This window comes from Suncus etruscus, chromosome 6, assembly GCF_024139225.1.
Source record: "Suncus etruscus isolate mSunEtr1 chromosome 6, mSunEtr1.pri.cur, whole genome shotgun sequence".
NCBI classification, from domain to species: Eukaryota; Metazoa; Chordata; class Mammalia; order Eulipotyphla; family Soricidae; genus Suncus; species Suncus etruscus.
In genome coordinates this window covers 18,872,929-18,889,622 of record NC_064853.1, presented here as the reverse complement: position 1 = coordinate 18,889,622, position 16,694 = coordinate 18,872,929, and the positions used below count along the sequence as shown (strand labels likewise).

The 16,694-nt window shown below is 39.4% G+C and overlaps 1 protein-coding gene across 4 annotated transcripts in view; it reads left to right on the top strand.

The window, feature by feature from the left end:
- Positions 1-16,436, top strand: part of FGGY (FGGY carbohydrate kinase domain containing) — a 941,338-nt gene extending 924,902 nt beyond the window's left edge. For all 4 annotated transcript variants that reach the window (XM_049774587.1, XM_049774588.1, XM_049774586.1 and 1 more), the window contains exons 15-16: positions 11,702-11,763; positions 16,182-16,436. In XM_049774587.1, the coding sequence (XP_049630544.1) occupies positions 11,702-11,763; positions 16,182-16,263 (144 nt within the window). In that variant the 3' untranslated portion in view covers positions 16,264-16,436. The remainder of the gene's footprint in view (positions 1-11,701; positions 11,764-16,181) is intronic.
- Positions 16,437-16,694: the final 258 nt, after the last annotated feature.

Genomic DNA, 16,694 nt, shown 5'->3' with positions numbered 1-16,694 from the left:
CTTCTCTTTCATAGTGGGTCTTGAAAAACTCATAAAACATGCCATTCAGTACAACTGGTTCCTTTCTCAACTGAGAGATAATAATAATAATAATAATATAATAATAATAATAAAGCACTTGCATGAAACTAACAGATTGCAGTGCTGGCAAAGACTTCAGAAATAATTCAATTCAACTCCTTCACTTTTCTGATAAGGAAAGTAATTCCCATGGAGGGGAAGGTTCTTGCTGAGGGTCATACAGCTGGCAGTAATTTTATTTCAAAAGTTAATATGAACAATCTTTCTCTGCATCAGTGAATCTACCACCCTGCCTTCATAAGCACAATATCATGACTGTAATTGAATTGGTCTTTGATGGGGGGGGAGGCAAACTTTTAAGGATTTTACAGGGACCCACAGTCATCAAAGAAAAATAAACTGGCATAAACTCTAAAATTGGAGTCCTGCCTGTTGTCTCTCTTCTCCTCCAGAATGGATATACTCACATTCATGGAAATTAAGGCAAGTTTCCAATTAGGTAACCCAATTTACTAGCTTTAACCAAACCACTTAACCTCTTCAAGCTTCTGTTACATATATACAAATTTAGAAAATAAAATCCTTAGTCTAGAATATTTGTTGGATCAAATGAGGCAAGTTATAAATATACAGTCCTTTCCTAAATAATATTAGCTTCAATAAAACTTTCAGGTAAATTTTTAGCTCTGCTAAAATCCAGGTATACTTCAGTGAATAAGAAAAATAAATAATTGAGGTTCATATAAGGGAGGAATAGAGGTGATCACACAAGGAAGAATATATATAATATACAATTCAAATAAATTATCAATACAATATCAGGCCATGGTAAGTGCAGAAGGTGATTAAAAAACAACAACAAGAAAATTAGATGACATGATGGAGCTGTTTGGGAGTCATGAACTGTTTTAACCAACAGTGACAAAGAACTAACCTTGAACTTTGGAAATCTGTTCTGGTCAGAGACTCATTTTTAATTACTGCATTATATTTTCCTATTCTCTGAAAAATCCCTCTGACTTTCTGGAAAATGGTTCTGACCTAGATTATCAATGTGGATATTAGAGACCAGTTAGGAGATGGGGATCAAAGAGTAAAATACTTGAACCTTAAACAATGCTGTTAGTAAATGCTATTATTTCTACTATTTTGATAGAAAAACCAAGGGAGAAGTCACACTCTGGTAGGCATCCCTGATAAAACTCAGTGTTTTTCCACAGCATCTCCTGCTCCTCAACCTTCCTTTGCCAGGATTCATTTGATGCCTATTTCAGTGAAGACTGGATAACCTGATATTAAAAAACATTTATTTTTATTTGTCAAGCACTATATCCCTTTAAATAAAGTGTAAATATATCGTCACATACATTTACATGTATCTACAGAGCTTTTTTTTCTTTTACATTTTTTAAAAATTGAGAGCACTATATAAAGTGCTAATCACTGTTTGTACTTTGTTGATAAATGTGCAAGTTTGATGAATTCTAAAAGTATGTAATCTGTGTAATCAAACATCCTGACCAAAGTTTTATGACCATGTATAAAGATGGATGGAAAGATGAAAAGACAAAAGACAGATATTATATATTTAGTTATAAATGAGGGACATCATGGCCAATGATGAAGATTTCTCCCACTCCTTTCTATCTCTCATTCCTTCCTGCTTCTAAATTGACATTGTTGTCTCTAGTGCATGGAGGTTATACCACATACCAGGTGCAGGTCAAAGGATGACTGTGTGAAAAGAGCAAAACAAATAAAGGAACAACTAACCATTTCTTAAAGCTTATTAGGAGGGGGAAAAATCACATTGCTCTACTTTCTGTTTTTTCTATGAGGGGTCATGTGCCTCAGCCCACACATGAACATGTGAACTTGTTGTTCCAGTAAAATGAGTCAGAGTTCCTTAAGAAGGGAGATTCATGTATTTCAGAGAGAGCAGTGTGTCAGCCTCTCTGAAAAATAAAATAAAATAAAGGTATAGTGTACTAGTGTATTGGTGCATTGCCACACTTACCCAAAGAGATTGCACAACTGATTAGCAACAGTGGTAGAATTTTAACTCTAGGCTGGGGCTCAAAGACCAGGTCTTTTGTTTGGGAGGACAGCAACATCCGGTCTGACTGTTGGATTCATTGACGATTTGGATTTAGAGCTGAATTTGACTTCTACCTGAACTACATAGTGTCTTTATGACTGTGAACAACTTTCTTACAACTCTGTAAGCTCTATAGTTTACTTCCTTTAGTCATAAAGTTGGAGTAGGGGCAGTAGTCCTGTGTCATAAGGAGATTTTGAGTATTTAGAAGTGATTAACATTGTTAATTATAGTATAAGCCCCTGAGAAATACTTGTTTAAGCTATGAATTTAGCAATGGCCATGGGAGTTGTCTGCTTGGTCACTGGACACTTGAGTTTTAGGGACCATGTACCTCTTTAGTTTAAAAAGACTCATTGCATTCTCAATATGTGAAAACATAAAAATTACAGATATGTTGGGCTATGTGTGCAGATTATTTATACAATAAAACAGGTAAAACATAGCTGGAAATCAAGTATGTGTCTAACATGATGTCTTCTTACTAACATTAGATTTTTGGTGGGTCATGGGAGCACAGCTGGCAATGCTCAGGGTTATTCCTGGCTCTGAAGTCAAGAATCATTTTTTTTTTTTTTTGGTTTTTGGGTCAAACCCAGCAGTGCTCAGGGGTTACTCCTGGCTTCAGGCTCAGAAATCGCTCCTGGCAGGCTTGGGGGACCATATGGGATGCTGGGATTTGAACCAATGACCTTCTGCATGAAAGGCAAATGCTCTACCTCCATGCTATCTCTCCAGCCAAGAATAATTTTGATCATATAAAATGCTGGAAATTGAACTCGATTGGCTGCTTGCAAGGCAAGTACCTTACCCACTGTATTATAGTTCCATCAACCTTACTAACATTATCTAAAGGAACACCAAATAGTTATAACCAGGTCAGTCTTTGGTGGTTTTGTTTGTGATTTATGATCATCTCTAATTATTATTATTTTAATATAGCTTAAGGAGTATTATTAATAATTTGCCATTTTCTTCTGTTATGCTTTTGGGGCCACATCTGGCTGTGGACAGTATGGGGTGCTGGATATTAAACCCAGTTCAGATATGTGCAAGGCAAGTGCTCTGCCCACTACACTATCTCTCCACCACTCTTTTTCTAAATTCTTATATATTCATACTTCATTGAATTTTATCTTATAATAAATAAAATTGTTATCAATTTTTTGCTTAGTTGAATCTGAATTATCCTTATTGCCTTTAATCCATTGACTGACACTTTTGAGCCTGTTTTGTGAGCATTAGGATGTCAAAATCCAGATGGTACTGTACCTCTAAATCCACTCACTTGGAACATGTAGTGAAGTCCAGGATCTGGGATATAGAAGCATGGACCATGCTGTCCCCAGGTGTGGTATAGTTCTCACTCAGTATGGGTTTATTTTGATTTTGTATTTCTTACAGATCCATGGCTAGATTCCAAGACCCACACACAAGACACATTCACTTTCCCACTGAGATACACCACAGCACTGCCTTCTGTCTTTCTGTTTCCTAGTACTTCTTACATGACTCAAGACTACCTGCTGCATGAACCTCCAATGATGATCCTCATATTAAATCTTCCATCTGCCCAATTTCTTTTGACTAAAAATCATGCCAAAGATACTTTCAAAATTTTTTATCCAGAGTCCTCATGAAATCACATAGGACATTCTCTGGAGTGTATGAATGATACTTTCATAACATTGGTTGAGATGCTCCTTATACATAAATGTCATCATCTGCTCATCCACCATTCACCAACCATCTCCCAGTATGTGTTAGAAGCAGACCAGCAGAAGACCCTCAGTGATACAGTTTCTATCTTTGGGGAATCTACATTATAACCCCTGTCATATCAAGCCCTGCTTATTTATTTTTTATAGTTTTTTTTTTGAGACCAATGTATATTACAAGTCTTTCACAGTTGTATTTCAGGCACATAGTGACAGTGAATTAGGGCCATTTCCACCACCATTGTTGACCTCCCTCCACCATAGTTTTTAGTATGTATCCCATACTTCCACCTTTAGCCCCCTGAATTGCTTGTGTTACAGGTCTCTTGTGTTAGCTTTTTGCAGTTTGGATCTCTTGATTCTATTGCATTGACTTTGGTTTGGGCTTTTTGGTTTTTATTTTTTGGGTTTGGAGGGGGTTGGCCACACCAGGTGACACTCAGGGGTTACTCCTGGCTATGTGCTCAGAAATCACTCCTGGCTTGGGGGACTATATGAAGGATAGAACCCAGGTTCATCCTGGGTCAGCTGCATTCAAGGAAATGCCCTACCACTGCAATATCGCTATTTGGTTTGGATATTTAGGTTTGACCATTTTTTATTTCCAATCAATGCTTCTGAGACTGCTTGGTCCCTGAAGCCCTACTTTTTTATTTTTGTGGTATTCATGATTGCAGACCTGGCCAAACTTGGCAGGATCCTTTGGTACCCAGGTCTGAACTACTGGGAAGTCTTTCCAAACCTTAATACTTTGGTTATCTTTAGGAGGTACTAAATGACCTACTCTCCACATTTCTAGCATTAATTTTTTTACCACTCCCTGCACCCTCATATTCTCCATGGGACTCAAGAATCTCTTCCTTTCTTTCATCTTAATTTCCTTGGGTAACTCATGCCTAAATTTTTGGAAGCCCTCCAGCAGGGTGTGTGCTGTTCCCACACAGACCTGGTGATCACAAGGCTGTCACCGGGGAAGCAGTGGGAAGGCTGTGGAACCGTTCTCTGTGCCTTGACACAGCAGGAAAAGGGTCCCGTCCCATGAATGCCAGCTTTCATGGCCATGGGACAGGGCCCCTATTTTTTTCCTGCAGAAACTTGCTTTCTGAAGTGGTGATCAAATGTGAACTTTCATGGTTTATTTATAGCTCTGCCTTATAGAGAGAAAGAAAAGAAGTGATTAAGATGCTATTTTACAAAATATTTTGTTTTTAAAAGCTTTCATTGTGTGCGCCAAAAGGCAAGAGAAAAGTCACTGTACTCATTGTGCACTCTAACCCCTCACATAAAGAGGGTAGCGTGCCTGCCATGGAGATTGTCCGTCTCCTGCCTGCTGACAAAAAGTGGGAATTTTGAGGCCAACTTCAAATAAGCCCCTTGGAACAGAAATACATTGTGGGTGGTGACTATATTTAGCACATGTCAGCATTTCCATAATAAATTCATATTGTTATGCTGTGGTGATTTCCAGATATGCTGCAGCAGTGGGTTCATGAGGTTTCAGTTTTATGTTAATTATTTGAAGAAATTGGAAAACTCAGCAGTGCTATTTCTGATGACAGCGCTGATTCTCTGGGCATTCTCCATATTGTGTCAAATACCCAGAATGAGCCCAGCCTCCAGGGAGATAAGTGAATGAGCATGCATCCTTTTGCCTGCTTGTATAAGCATCACTTTCTAGTTTTCTGGATTCCAGTCCATCTTGAATCTCCTTGCTATTATTAAGCCAGTATAAGCCTTGATAGGAAATGTATCAAAGGCACCAAGAAAATCAACCAAAGGGGAAAAAATGTTCACTCATTTTCTTGAACATGTTGTCTTTTAATACGTTTTCATCTGATATTCATTCTGCATCTCTAATATGCTCTGCAGCTGTAATTGTGTTTGTGCCAAAATACAATGACATAAATTGTGTTTTAGCACAAACACAATTTGTAGGAAATAATGGGTAAAGCATTGTGTGCATTTTGGTTTGGGGGTCACACCCAATGGTGTTCTCAGGGATAACTCCTGGCTCTGTGCTCAGAAATTACTCCTGGCAAGCTCAGGGAACTTTATGGGATGCTGGGAATCAAACTTGATAGGGATGTATGCAAAGCAAATGCTCTGCCCACTGTGCTATTGCCCCAGACTCTACTGTGCTTTTTAATGCCACTTTTTCATGGTCTTTTTCTCTGTGTACAGAGGAGCTGTTTTTTTCTCTTTCCTGCTTAAAGATTCTGGTCATTCCGTTACAGCAGGTCCTCCCAGAACACTGCTAATTTTGTTAGAATGTTGATAAGAAGGAACAGTTGCAGCTGATGTTGAAGGCAAAAAATTATTCCAGGATTTGCTTTCATTTTATACATCAACATTTTGCTTAAAGTCTTGGTTCTAAGAACCTACTGATGCCATCAAGTGAGGAGTTACTATACTTTCTTTAAAAAGCACAAGTTACTTAGATGATTCATGTTTTTTAATGGTCCTTTTAAAAGTTGTGAGGCATAGGGGCCGGGCGGTGGCGCTCGAGGTAAGGTGCCTGCCTTACCTGCGCTAGCCTAGGAGACGGACCGCGGTTCGATCCCCCGGCGTCCCATATGGTCCCCCAAGCCAGGAGCGACTTCTGAGCGCATAGCCAGGAGTAACCCCTGAGCGTCACCGGGTGTGGCCCAAAAACCAAAAAAAAAAAAAAAAAAAAAAGTTGTGAGGCATAGCAAAAATTCATAAATTAGAATATCCTGGAATATATAAATCATCCCTCCAATTTTTTCTCATGATAAGACATCTCCCCCCCCCTTCCAGCTGGCTCTGCTGTCAATGAGAAGGTGGCTGATGTTTCTTTCTTTCTTTCTTTCTTTCTTTCTTTCTTTCTTTCTTTCTTTCTTTCTTTCTTTCTTTCTTTCTTTCTTTCTTTCTTTCTTTCTTTCTTTCTTTCTTTCTTTCTTTCTTTCTTTCTTTCTTTCTTTCTTTCTTTCTGTTTCTCTTTCTTTTTTTCTCTAGCACTTTGCTTTCCTTTCTTGTTCATTTGAGGTGGTGAGAGGGTGTGAGGAAAAAGAGGGCAGCAGTGTTAGTAAGTTCATATCTCATTGGCTGTGTCTTGAAGCTTTTGTGCTCTCAGCCTGATTGGTGCTCAGAGCCAGTAAATTTTGCTCACTTATGCCTTTGGATACATTCCATTCTGGAACCTTCTCAAGTTGTCATCTCTGTCCTAGTTAATGCCAGTCTATTCTATTCTAGTATGTAGTTATCCATTATGCCACCTCACGCTTCTTCATTAAGATTCCCTTTGTTTTATCTGATGTCCTTCTTGAAGGTTCCAAGACAATCCATGATAGCTCTCTCACAATCAAACAACCTAGAGTTCATCACAGGAATTAAGCTTTTGAAGTCTGAGGCATAGTTATTAGGACACAGACAGTACCAACTGACCTTAGTGAGGCCTTGCTGTCCCTTCCACTTTGATGTATCCACTAGTCTCTCCTTTTTCTACAGGATAGACTACCCATTCCACTACATTCCCCAGATCTCAAATACCAGCATTGGTATTTGAAGCCTTGTTCTCTTGACCCCTGAAGAAGGAAAGTTTTGTCAGGAGGAGGAGGAAGAGAAAGAGGGAGGCCTGATGGGCAATAAACCCCTCTGAATAAGCTCCCTCCTGAAACTCCATCTCTTTCTCAGACCTCCATGCGAAGGAAAGGTTTTAGAGTTGATTAATGGCTCCTCTACCGCCTGTCCCCAAAATTCTTCAGGGTGGTCTCTTTCAGCTCACTTTGGTATCTTACGTCTGTCATCTTTATAGCCCAGCCAAAACATCCATTTTAGCATTCTGTCACGAGCATGGTCCTTAAGTTCAAGCATCCCCTAACATTCCCTGAACACTTACGGTATGCCAGATGCTGTGTTTGGCAGTTGAAATAATTATCACAGTTCCAGCCTGAAGGACCTCATGGTCTAGTTGGGGAGCTTGATTTGCTCACAGAAAGAAAGTGGGGTGCCTTGTCAGAAAGGTGGTGAGAGATGGAAACATACATTGCTGCCAGAGCAAAGAGGTAGGTAGATGCAGGCTGCAGGGGAAAAATCAGTAGAGTCTTTACCTGGGCAAAATTTAACTTGCCCTATTTTCTTTTTCTTTTTTTCTTTTCTTTCTTTTCTTTCCTTTTCTTTCTTTCTTTCTTTCTTTCTTTCTTTCTTTCTTCCTTCCTTCCTTCCTTCCTTCCTTCCTTCCTTCCTTCCTTCCTTCCTTCCTTCCTTCCTTCCTTCCTTCCTTCTTTCTTTCTTTCTTTCTTTCTTTCTTTCTTTCTTTCTTTCTTTCTTTCTTTCTTTCTTTCTTTCTTTCTTCTTTCTTTCTTTCTTTTCTTTCTTAGAAACAAAACATGCTCTTTTTAAGTTGGCCATGGACATCTTTATTGCTGGTGTTTGTTTTTCCACGATTTATTTTAAAAAGCAAATGTAACATGCAGAAAGGAAGAAAGAATTCCTTGTTGTCAGTTGTCTGTCCACACATCTGTTCCCATGGGAAAAGAAGGCGCGTTTATGGACGCCTCCTAACATTCAAGTTTCCTGGTTCCCACCCAGGGAGGCAGCCACAGTAGGTTATCTCACATTTGATTGTTTGGAAGAGTCCCCCACACCTGGCATCATTCAGGAATTGCTCTTGGCTCTGTGCTCAGAAATTACTCCTGGTAGGCCTTGGGGACCATTTGAGGTGTGGGAGATCAAACCTGGATCAGCTGTATACAAGGCAAATGCCCTACTCACTGTGCTATTGTTTTGGCTCTCATCTCACACTTGAGGCCAAAGCTTTACCAAGTTAATTTTGAATCCCTCTAAAGATGAGGGAAGAGATGGAGAATAAGAAAATTAGTGAAGAGTTGGTCATAGGAGCTTAAGAGAACATCTTTTTTTTTCTTTGTTTTTGGGCCATACCTAGTGGCACTTAAAGATTACTCCTGGGGCCTGGAGAGATAGCACAGCAGCATTTGCCTTGCAAGCAGCCGATCTAGGACCAAAGGTAGTTGGTTCGAATCCCGGTGTCCCATATGGTCCCCCGTGCCTGCCAGGAGCTATTTCTGAGCAGAGAGCCAGGAGTAACCCTTGAGCACCGCTGGGTGTGGCCAAAAAAATAAAACCAAAAAAAAAAAAAAAAGATTACTCCTGGCTCTTCAATCAGAAATCACTCCTGGCAGGCTATGGGGACCACATGGAATGCCAAGGATTGAACTCGGGTCTGTCCTGGGTTGGCAGCATACAAGGCAAATGCCCTATTGCTGTGCTATCACTCCAGCCTTAAGAGACTATCTCTTAAGATTAAGAGTTTTCTGTGAGGGACTCAGAACTTAGCCTATAAAAGAGAATGATCTGACATGTCATTTGAGCAGAGCTCTCAAAACAGTCAGTGGCACAGCAGCCCCTCAGCAGGAGGGTTTGTTTGCCTTACCAAAATGACTCATTTGGGTTCTTGTCTTTTCATCCTGGATTCCTTTTCAATCATTTTTCATGATTGTTCCAAACTCCTCCTCCTGCATGAAGACTGCCATTTCTTTCTGCTCTCTGTGCTTGCTACTCTCAGCATCTCTAATCTCCTAGTCAGCACTTTTAAATCCCTTGATTGCTAGGAAACCAGATAACTAGTTCAGAATGTTCATGCCACAAGAGTTGGTAGAGGATCGTAGCAGGAGTGGAAATATATGTGGGTGATTTGCAGATGAAAAAACGATCAGGTTTCCCAATTCCTGAATAACTATTGAAAAGAAATGTAATCACTTCCAACATAGTATTTATCACTCTCTCTGTTGATCACAGTAAATGTCCTTTTCGTTTTCTGGTGAGCCCCTTGATGAAAGGATCCATACATTTTTCATGTCTGTGTTTCATAATTATTGAATAGTGTGCTTGACACATAGAAGAGGCTTCCTGTGTTTTGTTTTGTTTTTTTTTTTTTGGTTTTTGGGCCACACCCGGCGGTGCTCAGGGGTTACTCCTGGCTGTCTGCTCAGAAATAGCTCCTGGCAGGCACGGGGGACCATATGGGACACCGGGATTCGAAACAACCACCTTTGGTCCTGGATTGGCTGCATGCAAGGCAAACGCCGCTGTGCTATCTCTCCGGGCCAGGATTCCTGTGTTTTAGGAACATTCTAAGTATGGAGATTAAGCATAAAACCGACAAAATTTCTGTCTTCATGGAGTCTACCTTCTGGTTAGGATAAGATGTGGAAAGGGCAGAAAATAAGAATCTAAGCTAGTAAATACATATGTCTGAAGAGAATTGTTGAATAATGTATATAAAATATATGTATAATTGAAATATGTTGCATGTATATATCATACATATCAAAATTATATTATTTTGATGGCAAAGATGGTTCTTGTGTTCAAGGGAGTTTGGCTTGTGAACCACATTTCGCAGTTCTCATGGCTTATTATTGGTTTTGTTCTCTGAGATCACTCCTGGCAAAGCTCAGGGGACCATCTGAGATTCCTGGGATCAAACCTAGGTTTTGTCAAGGCAAGTTCCCTACTCGGTGTTCTATCTGAGAATTTCTGCCTCCAATATGGCAGAAATAGTCAGGGGGATCCTTGGAAGCATTTTAAAGATTCCTATAGTCTCTCATATATGTTTGATATTTTTTTCCATACTCAGACTTAGTTTCCAAACTCAGGTGAGTTTCTCCAGGACAAATAGTATGTCTTATATAAAGCTATATCTTTAGCACAGCATGTAACACAGACTGAGTAACTATCAAATATGTGACGTAAAGAATTACACTGATGTTACTCCAGAATGACTGCATTCTTAACAGTAAGAATCCAAAAGTTCTTCTAAAACAGGGCCTATTCAGAGGAGTTATTTCAAGTATTTACTTCCAACCCCTTAGTCTAATCTGTTGGACTCCTAAGTCTGGGTTCATTCCATTCTTCCTGTTCCTTTCCTGTTGCCTTCACTGCACTTCAAGTTTGTCCAAGAACACCTGAATCTTCTCATTTCGTGTAGCCAACACATTCACTGGTGGCTCTTAATGCTGTACACACCACATCACATGCACTCAGAAACTGCAATGTACTATCCAGTTTTCCACACTTCAATGGTTGGTCTTGATGCTGTATACACCAGACTGCATTCAGCATAACACTGCAACTTGCTGTCCATATTTCCCTTTATGAAGACTAAAATAAAATGCCTTCAAGTACATTCCAGTATTCAAGCCAATTAGAACCAATCCAAAGGCTCACATATGTGCTCACAATTTGAGACTTCTGGGAAAAAAGCTGAAGGTAAAAAGAAGGGATTCTATCTTAAAAGAGGAGAAAGTACAGAGGGTAGCCCAGCCACTAACATTTTTCTTTAATTAAGTGAAAAGTCTCATTGGCTGACCATCGCATCTTCTGTCCCAGCAATAACGAGTAAGACCCATCTACCATTCCCTGCCATGATATCTGGGTTATTTATGCCTTGGAGTTATGAGTAGGCAATGATTTTTTAAACATAGTCATAGATGGGCCCGGAGAGATAGCACAGAGGCGTTTGCCTTGCAAGCAGCTGATCCAGGACCAAAGGTGGTTGTTTCGAATCCCGGTGTCCCATATGGTCCCCCGTGCCTGCCAGGAGCTATTTCTGAGCAGACAGCCAGGAGTAACCCCTGAGCACCATCGGGTGTGACCCAAAAACAAAACAAAACAAAACAAACAAACAAAAAAACATAGTCATAGATATGAATTTTAGTACACACTGAGTTTTATTCTTATTACTGAAGAGAACTTATTGAGAAAAAAAAACTAACTGAAAATCTGAAGGGGAAGATTGATTGGAATGTTCTTTGCCTGTGACAAGTCTCACTCTGATTGTAGTTTTCTGACTCAATTCCTTATTCTATTTTCCATTTGGCAGGAGGCAATGGCCAAAATGAGCAAAGTTGGGAAAATTGTGTTCCCCAGACTTGAAGACAAAAGGTAAGTTTATGCTTTTATATGCATAATGCAAATGAATATGGGCACACTATTCTATACAACTAATCTGTACATTAACTACACAACTGGAATAATCCATGGAAATGAGCAAATTTAGCTCTTTCATATAATCATAAATTTGTTTAATAATAGTGCATTGAATTTCTTTAATAATAAAACCTTAAACACCAGAGAGGTAAAGCTACTTCTAGTTATCTAAGATCACAGTTTCTATGTAGAAGCAAACCAGTGGTTAAATCTAAACTTCGGAACCCTCAGACCCATGATGTTTTCTCTAGATCATTAGCAACAAATCTAGTCTTCTCTGAACCAGATGAAGATCTGGTATCTCTTCCATCAAAGAAAAAATTCAACATTTGTCTATTCTCCTACCCTTTGCATCCTTGGCATGAATGACTTCTACTTTGATCCTTGTTTAACTCCAATTTACAAAGTGTTAATTTATTGAGATCCTGGTATATTGAACACATTAAATCCATTAACTTCTAGGTAGGATTTAAGCAAGATAAAGGCACAGTTTTATTTATACACACAGGACATTTCAGAAGGAAGAGACATAATCTATGATAAATGTGTTTCTAACTAACAATATAACCAAGCTAGTGAGGAATATGACAAGGGGAAAATTTTTAAAAGGTTAAGTGTAGTAGCTTATTTTAAGTGCTTAAAATAAAGGTCAGACAGGTGTCAGAGACAGACAGTACGGGGGTTAAGGCACTTGCTTTGAATGCTGCTAACCATGGTTTTATCCCCTATATTACATGATCTTTTAAGGCCCTCAAGGAGAAACCCCCAAGGACTGCTGGATATGACCTAAACCCTTTCAAATTATAATAAACATTATAAAATGATCCTGGACAGGTCAAATAAAAGAAAGACATTCCTAAAGGGAATAACAAGTGCTAAATTATAAAGGAGGGAAAGGTAAGAGTGTAGTTTATTCAGGTAAATAGCACATACTTCAGGAACACAAAGTAAGCCACAGGAAATAAACTTGGGTGCTGGGGAGAGGTCAGCTCATACAGCCCTTTGAGATCATGTTGAAGACCTCAAACTTCATAGAAATCCTGAAATTTAGGCAGTAGTGAGGCCTGGTCAGATGAAGATTTTATAAAAAATATTCCTCCTAGAGCACGATAGGAGCCAAAGATCAGACAGAAGGCTTTTTTAATAGTGTGGGTTAGAACTGCAAAAACTTGTATTGAATCATCGAAGTTGCATTTAAAGATGAGGAGCAATTATGCCAAGTACATTTGATAAATTTTGGAAAGTATCAAAAGTTCACATAAAAGCAGATAGCATCTCATGCAATGAAAAGGCAAAGGTACTGAACCCACCAAAGCATAATCAGTATTTAAAAGAGCTGGAAATGTCCTTGAAAAAAAGTAACCCAATTTCCTTCCTTCCTCCCTCCCTCCCTCCTTCCCCTCCTTCCCTCCCTCCCTCCCCCCTTACCTCCTTACCTCCCTCCCTCCCTCCTTCCTTCCTTCCTTCCTTCCTTCCTTCCTTCCTTCCTTCCTTCCTTCCTTCCTTCCTTCCTTCCTTCCTTCCTTCCTTCCTTCCTTCCTCCCTCCCTCCCTCCCTCCCTCCCTCCCTCCCTCCCTTCCTTCCTTCCCGGGAGAAACACCGAAAGTACTTACTCCTGGCTCTGTGCTCCGAGATTACCGTTTGGCACCAAGGGGAAGCTGGCAAACAAGCCACCTGACAGTTATACTATCTCTCCAGCCCCCTCCCTCTTTTCATTTTTCTTAAAGTCACCCCTGAATGGAGAGCCCTGTGTAAATACTGGGACAGCAGAGTAGGAAAACTCTTTCGCTGGTCAAATGAGCAACAGAACTTTGTGAGATCTGAGTCTCCTGTAGTGGGCATTGAGTGCCCCATCTCTCTCAGTGAATTCCAAAACACATGATTCTTCTCCATCTTGTCACTGAATCCTATACGACTTGAAGATTATTTTTAAGTCCTTTCAGAAAAGGGCCACTTGTTCCTTTTTGAAAAGAACTAGCTCTTGGCTGCTGTATATGGGGATCCAGTATTGTAGTGGAGCCTCCCACAGTGCTCTGTCCCCATCTGCAGGCCTCTTGAGGATTTGCAAGCAGAGTCACTTTCCTTCTTGGATAGTCTCTCTTCTATCTCATTGCTATACTTTGAGGACATGTACATGATTCAGTACCTCACACAAACTATTGGCTTAGTGTGGAATAACTGAGGGGAAAAGGGGATTTTATTATCACTGAGAAAATATCCAGTGATTAAAGTTCTATATACATATAATATATATGTGTGTGATAGCAATGCCAAACTCCTTCTTAATCTACATTATATTTTTCAGTAAATCTTCAATGTTTATTTGAAAGTACCCCAGAAAATATTGTGCTTTAAAAGACAAAAAGACAACATAGAAAAAAAGATTGAGATTCAGAGATTCAGACTATATAAAGGACTCCTCAAACTCAATCACAAAACCCACACAACCAGGGCCAGAGAGATAGCATAGAGGTAAGGCGTTTGCCTTCCATGCAGAAGGTCGGTGGTTCGAATCCTGACATCCCATATGGTCTCCCGAGTCTGCCAGGAGCAATTTCTGAGTATAGAGCCAGGAGTAACCCCTGAGCACTGCCGGATGTGACCACAAAAAAAAAACAACAACAACAAAAAAAAAACTAACCAAACAAACAAACCACACAACCCAAATAAAAAAAAGTAAACATGAGAGAGTTGAATAAAAAGTTCTCCATAAAAGATATGAACCAGAGAGATAGTACAATGAATTAGGTGCTTACCTTGCACAGAGCTGACCCAGTTTCAGCACACTCTATGGTCCTGCGAGTCCTGCCAGAATTGATCTCTGAAATTTACCTGGAGTAAGCCCAGAGCATCACCTGGGTAAAACAAACAAACAAAAACAGATGTACAAGTTGCCAGTATGCACATGAAAAGATGCTGAACCTACAGTCATCAAGGAAATGCAAATCAAAAGCTCATTGGCACCTTATGCTAATTAGGGTGGCTGCTGTCAAAAGACAGGAAATCCTGTGTCAACTGTGATGTAGAGAAACTGGATTCCCTGCACAGGCTTGGGGGACTATACATTGGCACAACAACTGTTTAAAATAGTACATTTCCTCAAAGTTAAAAGTAGTTGTACTCCATGATCCATCCTGAAAACCCCAAAGAACCAAAATCAGGGTCACAAAATGGTATTATAGACTCATGTTCTTAGCAACATGGTAAATGAAACATGGAAGCAATCTTTGACAGGTGAGTAGGTAAATGAAAAGTGTTAGTATGTACAGTGAAATATTTAGAAAGGAAGGTCATTCTGACACTGCCATGTGGATAAATTCTGAACACATTATACTGAATGTAAAATATCATAAATATAGACATATTGGAGCTGGAGTGGTAGCACAAGCAATAGGGCTTTTGCCTTGCATGCACTGACCTAGGATGAACCGCAGTTTGATCCCCTGACATTCCATATGGTCCCTAAGCCAGGATCTAACCCTTGTTGGCTACATTTAAGGCAAGTGTCTTACTTGCTGTATTATCTTTTTGGTCCCAGATTATGACTTTATTTTATTTCATTATTGACCAGAACCAGTGGTGCTCAGGAACTTCTTGCTCCTTGCTCTGAACTCTGGGGTCACTTCTGGTGGGGAGAGCAATGTGTGCATTCTACCCACTGTACTATCTCTCTGGCTCCTGCCCACCAGCCCAGATTGTATATTAAGCCTGGGTTGATACATCTTTCAAGTATTAAAGGAATTTGAATCATGAAAGATTCCAGGTTAAGATCCTCTCTGGCTATTGTAGCACTAGCTTAAAGTCAGACATATCTGTTTCCATTTCAATTCTGCCCTTTAAAAAAAGTTTTAATAAGAAAAATGTAAAGATATTGAAAGGAGAGAAAGTGAGAGTGATGTGTATTCAAGAGACAATGCAGACTCCTCTAGAGTGAAAAAAGTGCTACACACTCTTAGCTCTAATATTTAAACATGCTACTCAGAGCCAATGCTTTCACTTCCAAAAAATAGATAAACCAAAGATAAAAGGTGGATAATATGTTGATATGATGCTCAGGATATTATAAGCATTCAATAAAAGTTGTCTGCAAAACTTGAACAAATTTACTGTTTGTCAGATAAAGTAGATAATACTGTTCCTTACAGGGTTGCTAGGAAAACTGAGAGGAACAGTAGGCACCTTGGCTATAATTAGAAGCACTGTTTGCTTAAATGATGTTGATTTCCAAGGGAGGTGTCAAGTAAATCTTTTTTTTTTCTGAAAATAGTGTAATGGGTCAGATAAGTGTGGAAACTTCTGATATGATTCAAAAGGAAAACCTCCTAAGAGTTTTTTTTTGAAATGAGTCAATATATTCATTCTTTCTCCCACAGGTATTATGACAAGAAATATCAAGTGTTCCTGAAGCTGGTGGAGCATCAAAAGGAATATGCAGCCATTATGAAAGGAGACTGAGCAAGTCAATAGTGCCATGCTACCTTCTGGGGAAGGTTCTGTGTCATTGCTTTGGCAGCCTCCATCAGTTCATCTTAATTTCAACTCCCTGTAGGTTTCATTTAACCATGTAGCTATCATTGATCAAAATTCTATATGATCTTTTAATAAAGCTTTGTCATATGAAAATAGAAGTAGAGTCTCCCATCTTAGAAAACCATCATTTGTAAAGTTGGCCCTATCCAGGTACCAACATGAAGGAAGATTTTTCCAGGTAGCACTACGGAGAAAGAAATTTCACACAGGGTGTGGAATCTTTACTAGGACATTACTGTGAACCATTCATTCATTCCACAGCAGATTTGCTGATTGATTCATTGTCAGTGAAAGGAAGACATTACATTTATGGGAAATGCAATATTTATTATGTAGTGGGCTATAAGTATGTTATT